The sequence below is a fragment of the Oculina patagonica genome, chromosome 3 (genome assembly GCF_052425735.1).
Source record: "Oculina patagonica isolate OP01 chromosome 3, crgOcupat, whole genome shotgun sequence".
Taxonomy (NCBI): Eukaryota; Metazoa; Cnidaria; class Anthozoa; order Scleractinia; family Oculinidae; genus Oculina; species Oculina patagonica.
In genome coordinates, this window is record NC_135760.1 from 16,764,617 (window position 1) to 16,776,818 (window position 12,202).

At 38.2% G+C, this 12,202-nt stretch overlaps 1 protein-coding gene across 2 annotated transcripts in view; it reads left to right on the top strand.

Moving 5' to 3' along the window:
* The first annotated feature begins 539 nt into the window (after positions 1–539).
* Positions 540–12,202, top strand: part of LOC144646969 (uncharacterized) — a 77,115-nt gene continuing 65,452 nt past the window's right edge. The window contains exons 1-4 of one of the 2 annotated variants that reach the window (XM_078506691.1): positions 540–660; positions 9,474–9,595; positions 10,573–10,734; positions 11,379–11,456. In XM_078506691.1, the coding sequence (XP_078362817.1) occupies positions 9,487–9,595; positions 10,573–10,734; positions 11,379–11,456 (349 nt within the window). In that variant the 5' untranslated portion in view covers positions 540–660; positions 9,474–9,486. The remainder of the gene's footprint in view (positions 661–9,473; positions 9,596–10,572; positions 10,735–11,378; positions 11,457–12,202) is intronic. The other variant, XM_078506692.1, reaches the window with a different exon arrangement.

The window sequence follows — 12,202 nt, forward strand, 5'->3', positions numbered from 1 at the left end:
TTGGGTATGGTAAATACCTAATCGTACCTTTTTGGTACGTTTCGGAGGCATATCAGGCTCGTTTGGTCTCGCCATGGGCATTTTGGCTCGATTGCGTCTCACCAAAATACGAACCATGGCTCGACCAAACTCGCCTGATATGCCGCCGAAGCGTACCAAAAAGGTACGATTAGGTATAAGTATTAACCGCTGGCACCAGACGAAAATTTCCTCTCCTTTCCATTTATGTTTCGCACCATTGACTCATTTCAGAGAGAAAGACGCTTGAAAAGCAGTGTATGGAATGTTTATGAAGCCTCTCGCTAAAAAAGTTGCCAAGTTAAAATATCTATCACACTAAAAAAGATTTTCCGTTTTGCGCGTCAGTTTTACGCTTTCGGGGTTACGTGATGTTATTACACCACGTATTCACCCCTTCCCGGTGTACTCTCATCGCGGGCTCACCGACATCGAATGATGACTGGGATACCATATAGTACTCTAACATGAAGTACATAATAACCCGAAAGCGGAAGTGATAGCGGAAGCCACTAATGGAGGTACGAAGTGCGTTGCAGTGTTTCAATCGCTTTAGAACTCGTCTTATTTTCCTCATTTTCGTTTTCAACAACTGAGGCAAGCAAAGAAGAGAGCAGTTTATCAGTCAAAGAAAAGATAGAAGTAAGAAACACAATACAGACAATTATGAATGTTTTGTGACGTTAAATAGATTGGTATTTCGTTCAGGACCGTTCAGCGATGTCACGAGGGTTATGAAAACGTCTCAATTCTCGTATGTTATCGGTTGTTTAATATTAAGGATAAGTTGTATCTACAAGGGAGAGATTCAGCAAGCATGACTTCGGGCTAGCGCTTTGAAATTTGCTTACATGGACATGTTTTTCACAGAGGGATGAATAGGTTCGCGTCTCAACGGATTTGGCCTTAGAAAGCGTACGGATTGTTGATTTTAGCGATATCTTGAGCGGTTTTGCGGATTTCGAAAATACAGCGGACCGCAGATTACCTGATTGAGAAGAGAATGATCAGTTTTAAGGATAAGAGGTTCTGTTTTGTTTACACGCGTGTTATACGGTACATTCTTACGCGAAGCACTTTCAGTTTCGAGAAATGTAAGCACTTCCCTTTATGATGTATATTTATTGTATTTTTTTCATCTTGCATAATTAATCCTTTATGCATGTGAAAGCACTTTCAGTTTCGAGAGCGTGACGCATGCCCGTTCATGCGAATAAGATTATGACTCAACAAGACGAGGGGAAAACTTAAAGTTGACAATACAATTCCCCCATACATTCAACTGACATGTTCTTTTAGCAAACGACACTTTTAGATGCTTTATTACTTCAAACAGACTCTTTCAGTAGCCTAATTCATTGCCTGATTCCGCGTCATATGCATTACAATTGATCACGAGAACAATCAACTTTCTCAGAAACAGGGGATTCCCCTTATGAATATTCCAAGTTCATTTCAAACGTTTCAAAGTGAAAGCTGTCACACGATAAGTCTGGGTAATCCAGCCTATGGATCGGTTCCTTCCAAAGTTTTGCAAGTCAGTTATTCCTCTTCAAATGAGTGACAAATATGCTCAGCAATTGTCTCAAAGAGATAAAGGTGCCCGGAGAAAAGGTTTAGTAGCGATTTCCTTCGTTACTGGTGGTATGTATAATTTTACTTATTTGGTTTTGGTCGGCTTTGTCTCTCTGATAAGTGTACTCTTAATGTCAATATTTTGGCGCCGCTTTTAGCTCCTTAATGCGCCCTTGTATTATATAGTTCAACCGTATAAACTAGCAAGAGGCAATGCAAGGCGAGGTACTTGCCTCCCCGGGGGGGTACTCCATATAACGGCCTATACGGGGAGGCTCCGCCCGAAAGGGGTACCTTTTTCAGGCTTCAGGTATATAAAAGGGTAGCGATTTCACAAGTTTAGGTATATGAAAGGGTATGAAAATCCGTCATTTAGGCTTTTTAAAAGGCCTGTAATTAAAATATTTCGAACAGACCCACTTTATGGCTGTATTATTTTAATTCATTAAGCGCTGCATGAAAATGACAAGAAAACGTCCTGTTCTAAGGCTATGTCACGTCTTTTAGGTATATGAAAGGGGTACCTTTTTTCAGTAAAAGGTATACGAAAGGGGTACAATTTCTGTCAAAATGGTATATAAAAGGGTAAGGGGTAAGAGCTTGGGGCGGAGCCTCCCCGTATAAAACTTTTTTGAGTGCCCCCCCCCCCCCCCGGGCTTGCCTCGTCTAAATGTTTACCCAAAATGAAAACAAACACGTGAAAAATGTCTCTGAAAGAGTTTCATAGCTTCTAGAATTAAAATTTTCTGGAGGGCATGCCCCCAGAACTTGCCTCGTCTATGGCATGGTCTGGTCATAGCACTGATCCACTTATATCACATGTGGCTTCAAATATAGCGTTTACTTATGTTCGTAAATGGAGGAATAGAATTGGTTTTTGAATAAAATTGGTTTCATTGAAGTAAACTTCGGGTTTTACTAAAAGCAGGCCCGCGGCCCAGGGCCCACGGCCCACGGCCCGCGGCCCGCGGTCCACTTCACGGCCCTATCTCCTTAATAAATGTCGATGTCAAGATTGCGTCTAAGGCTTTAGCGAAGAGATTGGAATGCATTTTGCCTTTCATAATACACAGGAATCAAAATGCCTATGTCAAGGGCCGACTGATCTCCGATAGCACGAGAATTATTGATGACATCATGTCTTATACCAAAGTTAATGACTTAAGTGGACTGCTTGTCGCGATCGATTTCGAGAAGGCGTTTGACTCTCTTGACTGGGCTTTTTTAAATAAGGCCCTACTGGCTTTCAATTTCGGTGAATCTTTTATGAAGTGGGTAAGCACATTTTATTGTAACATTAAAAGCTGTGTTACAAACAACGGCTTCTCCTCCGTTCATTTTGACGTACCGCGTCAAGCGAGGAGTTAGGCAAGGTGACCCTTTGTCTCCGTACCTCTTCATTATTGCTCTCGAGATACTTGCTATAAATATTAGAAGCAGTAAAAATATTAAAGGCTTTAAACTTTCAGATAACGAAGAAATTAAGTTAACCATTTTCGCTGATGATCTGACGACTTTCTTGAAAGATAAACAATCTTTCGAAAATCTTTTAAAAATGTTGCGAGATTTTGGATGCTGCTCAGGCCTTAAAGTAAATAACGGTAAATTAGAGGCTCTCCATCTTGGCGACTCGTCCATAAAGCTTGATATCGGTATTAAAAATATGGATAAACCTTTAAAGATACTTGGCATCTTTTTCTCATATGATAAGAAGCAAGCCGTTAACTTAAATTTTGATTCAATCCTGGATTCGCTGAAAAAGACTCTTAATCTGTGGAAGTGGAGACATTTAACCATTCTTGGAAGAATTCAAATTATAAAATCGTTTGCTATCCCTAAATTCCTGTATAGAGCGTCGCAGTTACCTTTTCCAGTTGACGTTATCAAGAGAGCGAATACGATCATCTACGAATTTATTTGGAAGGGTAAAGACAAAGTGAAAAGACGTGCTTTGATTAATAATATTGAGAACGGTGGATTAAGAATGATACATTTAGAATCCCTTATTCAAGCACAGAAGATATCCTTTTTGAAACGGTACTCTGATCCGGAAGATGGTGCCGAATGGAAACATGTTCTCAACTTTTTTCTACAGCCTGCGGGAGGCCCATACCTCTTAACATGCAATTTTGATCCAAGTTCTTTGAAAATTGCTATCCCCCCATTTTATAACGAATGTTTGACCTTATGGTCAAAATTAAATGGTTCAATGCCTGAAACAAGTGATGAAATTTTAAACGAAATAATTTGGAATAATAAACACATCTGTATAAATAATAAATCATGTTTTATTAGCGAACTGATGGATATAGGTATAAACAAAATTGGTGACATGATTAAACTGGATGGCACATGTAAATTTTTGACATGGAATGATTTACATAACAAAGGTCTTAAAATGAAAAACTTTCTTTTGTGGCAAGGTCTAATCGATGCAATACCAGTTAAATGGAAACAAGCTATTAAGTCCATGACAGGTCCTTATATTTTGAACTCGGATTCAAATGAATCCACTTTAACTATTAATTCAGTTAAAGTACCCACATCAAAAGTAAATTCCAAAAAACTGTATAGGAGTCTGGTCTCAAGGGTTTGTGAAAAACCAACAGCACAAAGGAAATTCGATGAAATGTTCCCTGACCCTAAGCGTGATTGGAGTAAAATATACAGCTTGCCTTTCCAGGTTGCGTTAGATGCGCACACAAGAGAATTTCAATACAAAGTGGTTAATAGAATCTTATTTACAAATTCTAAATTGTGTAAGTTTGGCTTGGTGGAGTCGCCTTTGTGCACCTTTTGTGGAGAGGAGGAAGAAACCCCTGAACATTTGTTTGCATTATGTTCTTATTCTAGTGCCTTTTGGAATGAAATTTTCAACTGGCTGCAAGAGTGTGTCACTGGAATTAGTGTTGATTTGTCAGAAGTAGTCAATGTTATACTTGGTTTGCCTGATCTCGAGGAACATTTTATGGCTGTAAACCACATAGTTCTTGTGGCAAAACAAACAATTGTACTTTGTAGGAAGAGATCTACTAATCCCAGTTTGAATGTCTTCCATGCTCTACTAAGGAAAACTATTAAAATAGAAGAATTTATTGCTAAGCAGAAAAATAAATTGCACCTCCATTTAGTTAAATGGGAAAATTTTTTTGATAAACTTATTTAAAGTAAATGTATGCAACGTCTGCCATTTTTCGTTCTTTTTTTGAATTTATTTTTTTTTTGTTTTTTTTTTGTTTTTGTTATTTTTGTTATTTTTTTGTTATTTATTTATTTATTTATTTATTTATTTTTAGCATAACTGTTTCCAGAGTAATTGTAGTAGTATTTCAAAATTAAAAATTGTAACTGTAGTGCACCCGTAACTATGTATTTTTTCAAAGTGTAATTGTACTTCAAACTTCTGTATCTGTATCTATATCTGTGCTTGTAACTGTATATTTAATTTAATAAAGTATTAATTAAATTATAAAAAAAAAAAAATTCACGGCCCGCGGCCCGGCGGCCCACGGCCCACTTCACGGCCCGCGGCCCGCGGCCCACCTATTTTTGTACGTAGACCCCTCAAATACTGCTAAAAGCTGTTTGAAGTGCCGACAATGGCCTATATTCAACACGAGAGAGAGAATACCACAAGTATTCGCGTGGTGGACGAGGATCATGGCAGCTATGTTTCTTCCCTGTTTTGCACTTTGATGAAAAATTTGCCAAACTGATTATGAAACTCTTGATGCAACAAGTTTATCTCCAACGGATGGCTCCCCAATCTTTTTTTATCGATAGGATAGCAACGAAACTCTAACGCCTCCATCTTGTTTTGCTTGTTCGTTCTCGCCCCAGTCTCATATTGACGTCCGATCGAATGCCTGGTTACTAAGCTACGAACGCTCTGCAAACGCACGTTCTTGAATTGTAACACAAATCTCGAACAAATCCATGGTAAAAACCGTGGTTAATGAAGAAATATCTGTCAACAAATACCAGAAAAAGACCAGCCATATGTCAAAGTTGGTGTTCATTATATTAAAGAGCTGAAATTGTGGGTAAGACTGAAGTATTTTCCTTTTCAATTTTAAGTGAGTTCACGTTCGATTTTCGATGAAGAAGACTCCTGAAGATTCGACTTTGGATTTTCTTTGATTTTAGTTCATAGGTGGGCCGCGGGCCGTGAGGTGGGCCGCCGGGCCGCGGGCCCTGAGGTGGACCCCGGGCCGTGGGCCGCGGGCCGTGGGCCGCCGGGCCGTGGGCCGCCGGGCCGCGGGCCTGCTTTTAGTAAAACCCAGTAAACTTCAACATGTTCTTTAATGTGTGTTTGAGAAAATTCAATTTTGGGACCGAAATATAGCATTAGTAGTTGAATTCAGCACGGTATCAACAGCGTACAAGTGAAATCCGTCGCTTTTGGCTTTTGGCTTTTGGCTTATGATAACATTTGGAATGCATGATTCGGCAAAGATTTGGTTACGTGGGACGTAGTTTCGAGTGGCAAGCTTGGTTATGTATAGAAATTAGCTCGAGCATTACACAGCAATTTTATGTAAAGTCTTCGAATTTGTGCAAATGCCTGCAGGGACATCGTATTTGAAACGCTTCCAAATGTTGATGTTCTCGAAACTGAATGGTAATTTGAATTATTCAGAGAAATGTTTCGGTTTTCTGAGAATTAGGGGGATCCCCTTAAGAATATTCTACCTCTACTTACCAATCGTGCATTCTAAACCAGATTGAATTTTTGCAAGTGTTCCGCATGCCTTTAAATAGATACTATGTCTTACCAATGTCTTACAAATGACTTACAAATGTCTTACATATGTCTTACCAATGTACCAATGTCTTACAAAGATCAACACGAGACCGAGCACCCCATTCTTGGAAGTGAATTGGAAAATCAGATCCTTTTCATTTTACTGGGCATAAATCTTTAGTTCCCTTGCCGTTGTAGCTTTTAGTAGTGACGGTCTGTAATTATTATCTGTTGTGTTTACCCGTAATGTGACCTTTACTTAACATGAAACAGAATGATTTTTTTTTTCATCTTGCATAAATAATTATTTATGCATGTGAAAGCACTTTCAGTTTCGAGAGCGTGACACATGCCCGTCCATGCGAATACGATCGTGACTCAACAAGACAACGAGGGAAAGTTAACAATACAATTCCCCCATACATTCAACTGACATGTTCTTTTAGCAAACGACACTTTTAGATGTTCTATTACTTCAAACAGACTCTTTCAGTAGCCTAATTCATCGCCTGATTCCGCGTCATATGCATTACAATTAATTACGAGAACAATCAACTTTCTCAGAAACAGGGGATTCCCCTTATGAATAATCCAAGTTCATTTCAAACGTTTCAAAGTGAACTGAAAGCTGTCACGCGATAAGTCTGAGTAATCCAGCTTATGAATCTGTTTTTTCGAAAGTTTTGCAAGTCAGTTATTCCTTACTTACTTCAAATGAGTGAAAAATATGCTCAGCAATTGTCTCAAAGAGATTGAGGTGCCCGGAGAAAAGGTTTAGGAGCGATTACCTTTGTTACTGGTGGTATGTATATTTTTACTTATTTGGCTTTGGTCGGCTTTGTCGCTCCGATTCGCGTACTCTTAAAGTTCAATATTTTGGCGCCGCTTTTAGCTCCTTTTCGCCCTTGCATTGTATAGTTCAACATTGCTCAGTTTAATTTTAAAATATTCTTCTGATATAGCGTCAGCTGTTGAACAAAGGTTTCAGGCCTAAAGTGAATGTCGTACTTTATCAGGTAGCGGATAAATCTGAGTTCGCACGAGTCATGTTGTACGCCCGGCGTATCAGACCGAACGAAATCGAACACATTTTTCATCGAACTCAATCGAACGAAATCGAATCTAATCGAACGATTAAATTCGATTTTGTTCGGTCATCGAACGAAATCGGACAACAATTTTTTTTGTGAGTTCGATTTCCGAACCAAATCGGACGAAATCGAATTAAGCGTTAGATTAAGTTCAATTTAGTTCGGAAATCGAACTTGTAGCTAAAATTTAAAATAATGAAATTGGAACCTAATGAGCGAGTAAAAAGTTAATGATTATTCCTTAAATGGTCTTGGAATAAGTGGCTGGACACGGTATCGTATAATCTTTGTCATTTATTTGATCCTTAAGAAACAAAACATTATATTCCAGCAATCTTATACGTCCGGGAATACGTAGTAAGCCATTTATAAAATCATATGAGGGATCTAATTATAAATACTCAAATACAACCCCCGGCGTATCGGCGTATCATATCAAGTGAAAACCGTATCTTAGAATAACATTTTGCGAATTGAAACTTTATATGATTAAACAATATAGCATTGCACGTGGGGATGGCCGTATGTGACATGTGACAAGGCTGGAATGAGATGGTTGACTGCGACACAAGCAGCAGCGTACAAAATTTCGATAATAAGGTGGAAAATTAGAAATATAATCATGACAAAATGTTCGTATATCTGCAGAGCATGAAGTAGCGATGTAGAAAGCAGAACTTGGAGAACGTTCCATAAATAATCCGTTAGTTGGCTTGTATGAAGCATCGAGAGCAGAAAGATCACATGAATCAAGAGAATGATTTTTTTCCTCAGGTCAAAATCACAAACAACGGGAATCTTAAAATTATTATCGATGTTTAAATGGGTTTCATAGTCACAACTGAAATAATTTTTGGTGGCTGGATCTGATGAGTCGTGCTTGGTGCAGTGCAAGTTTGATATGGCCGTTGGATTTTCTCGCAAAATTACATTTTCCTGAGGAGTGGGGGCAACGACCACTTCCGTATATTCATCACAAGTCATACTACGTAGACTACGTAAGCCGCTCGGCTTGATGTCGTTCGGCGACCAAACTAAATCGAACGTCATCAGACTTAATCGAACGTTCGATTTGGTTCGATTTGCATTTTTTTTTTTGTGAGTTCGATTTCGTTCGATGACCGAACAAAATCGAATTTAATCGTTCGATTAAGTTCGATTGCGTTCGATTGAGTTCGAAAACCGAACTTTCGATTTGATACGCCGGGTGTACGTCAGTCCTGAAGTGTTCGTAATTATTGTACACCATCGACGATAAGTTTAGTTTCGTAACTTTTAATTTCGTAGAAGCCTGTACCAAAAGGTCAACCGATAGTAGTCCTTGGAAAAGATTGAATAGGTGGACTATCTGAAGTCCTTGTTTTGCTTGAACATGCATTGATAATATTTGTTTCGAATCAACTGCTGTTAATTTGATTCAGACTTATTAACACGACGCCTTCTGTGACCCTTACACACGAAAATGTCACACAATCTTCTGACATGTATCGCCTGTGTATCGCCTCGCCAATGGTATGATAATTATGTTTGATGAAGATTAATACTTTTACTTATTGCATCACATTGTATGCATGTAATGTATTGCAAAATTGTTTTGTGATTTATAATTACATGATGCTTCCTAAAGAACTTTCTTTTATCTATCTGAATATCGTGAATTTGTTTAAATTTGAAAGACCAAATTTTCAAGGATAACAAAACATAGTCTGAAAATCATGGGACAACAAACAAACAAAGCTCAAAAGGTCTATTCTTAGTCCTCCGACTGGGCTTGATTCAAACTTACTGACTTACTATACTGGAAAGTCATCGCTGTAGCATGCATTGCATGCCGTTTATTTCCAATGTCTTACAAAGATTAACACGAGACCGATACAGCCATTCTTGTAAGTGAATTGGAAAATCAGATCCTTTTCATTTTACTGGGCATAAATCTTTAGTTCCCTCGCCGTTGTAGCTTTTAGTAGTGACGGTCTGTAATTATTATATGTTGTGTACAAATAATGCGACCTGTACTTAACATGGAATTTTAAATCAAACTATAGGCTGCCATTTTGAATGATCAGTAATCTCACCATGGCGAGGAGTCCAATCAAAGTTGCAAGTGAAAATGACGTCGCACCATCTGCTGATGAAACACTGGATTTTGATGACAACAATTTAAGAGGTGAAAGAACACAGCTGAAAAAAGATTCATTAATAGAAAATATAATTTCTAGTTCTAGTGCTATATCATCTATACACGGTTAAGTGTTCGAGCGATTTTTACTTGAGTGTCGAAAGTAATTTGCGCTTGCTTTGGTTAAGCTTTAATAGAGGGTCTGAATGGAGTTTAGTGTTTAGTATTATTTGCCCATAATGTCTAGTGTTTGCTGTTAAATTGGCCATTTTTTAATGTTTACTGTTTCAGGAGAAAATACTGTTAAGTGTTTGGAGGGTTTTTCGTGAAAAACTCAGTCTTTTGCATTGTAAATTCTTATCTGCTCTTCGAAAATCGGTAATAAAATCACTCATGAACTTTGAGCCTGTGTTGTGTGTTCTCCGCGGAAATCTTCAGTAGTCTTCGGTCATCGTCGTTAGACTTCGGACATCTTCGACAGTCTTTGGAAATCTTCGGTAGTATTCGGAAATCTTCCGAAATGATCGAGAATCGTCGGAAAATGGCCGAAAGTTTCTTGTTATACTAAGCAAAATAATATTGGCATTTTTGGAGCCGTTTTTGTTTCTTTCTGGATATAATTTACTATAACAGTGAATTTTTTACTGCTAGTGTTAAAATGCCTAAAATTTAACTGTTTCATGTTAAAGAGCCAAAAAAATAAGTGTTTAGTGTTATCAAAGTACCCCCATTCAGACCATCTTAATAAGCTTAGTGATTGGTTAAAAAAATGAAACCAATCTTGTCTCTTTGACGCACTTTTCTCTGCGCTTCGATCCAGCTACATTTATTTGTTTCAATTTTGATTAGTTTACTGGATTGTCTCTGTCCTTTGTGAATGGCCAGTGTTTACTTTGGTTTTAGTCTTACGACAGTCAATCGAAAAATCGCTCTATAAAGTAAAAGATATAAGAATAAAATGTTCAGCAGTGCAAAGACCATTTATGTACCAGTACTAACAATAATTCATTTCTTGTTCGATTCAGCGATAGCTGAGGTTTATAAGAATCAAGGTAATGAGGACTACCGTAAAAGAGATTTTATCAACGCCATTTACTTTTACACGGAAGGAATTAAAGTGAACTGCAAAGATGACAAACTGAAGGCCGAACTGTACAGCAACAGGGCGATTGCAAATTTCAAATTGGGTGAGAATTGTTTTAGTTTATGAGATTTTCTGTTAACATTTATCTTATCTTTACATTTTATTCAATGTTAATGCTACTGATGTAGGGACATGTAATCTAGGCCTGCAATGTTCTCTTTTGGAGGTCGAAAGGCTTGCTCCGATAGCATTGAAATCTTGAAAAATGCTTTACAAAACTACCTTTTGAAATCCTTTGCCACTGAATGCTAAATTTAATTCGTTTTTTTCTATCTTTAATACCAAAGTCGGTACATAAAAACAGTGTTCGTATGACATGTGATTCGTTATCTCATTTCGCTTCTCTGACAATGCGAGGTATCAGAAATGGTCGTGGTTAATGACATTGAACCAAAAGAAATTCCAATTAGAATAGCATAAAATTGACTCATGAAATTATGAAAACATTAAACCAACGATATAAAAACGTTGGTCAACGTTTTTATATCGCTTTGTTCATTTTACACAACCCGAGGACCGGAGCCAAAGGGATATTAAAATTAGCCAAACGGAAAGTTGGGTTTCCTTACGTTTAAAAATCTACAGTATATTTTTTTTCGTGCTGCGTAATAGATAATCATGCAATTTCGCCAGTGCGAAAAATATTTAAAACAATAATAATTTAAATTTTGTTCATTTCTTCGACAGGAAAATTTCTTGATTCACTGAGTGATGCAAAAGTTGCCACTGAATTACAACCTATTTTCCTCAAAGCGATTGTTAGAGGTAAGCGAATGCTATGCTACATACAACAGAATGATTTCACGGCATAGTTTTGAAAGGCAACCGCAGTAGAGGCCATTCTGAAGCTGAAACTTTATTTACCCTCAGTATTATGAGCCGTGTAAGGGCTCTAGCAAGTACATGCTAATGAAACCGAGCATTTCACAGTTTACAACACAATGTGCAAAGACCAGACCACAACACTGGGAACTCCATGCCCTACTCTTTTCGATAAGTGTGTGGGTTCTTTAACGTCCCCTGCTGATTATAACACTGAAGATGCAGGAGACGGAGCCTACGGTTTAACATCCTTATCCAAGAAGACTAGAATATCTAACCATCTGCATATGTCATTGAAAAGGCAGCATATTCTCCTCAGTAAGACCCTGAGTGTTGGTTCGGTCTGGGACTCGAACCCGAGACCTTCCGCAAGGCAGTCCGGCGCTCTACCAACTGAGCTAACCGGTCGGCATCATCTGCGGTCGCGCAGTTTCCGGTTGAAATCGGGGTATGTAACATTCTCTATTTAAGGCGTGATTTCGTCATAGGTAGAGTTGTAGCAGGGGCTTTAGCTCTTTGGCTGAGCGAGAGGTGCCCTGCTACCTTCCCGGATCTTTATATCAAGTGGACCAAAACAAAACCAAAGAACATGTTGTTTATGGTGATCTTGACTCATTCGCTTACAATAAGAACTCCAGGTTATTACAAAAAGAGCAATAATTATTATGTAGCCAAAAGTGCTTCGACAA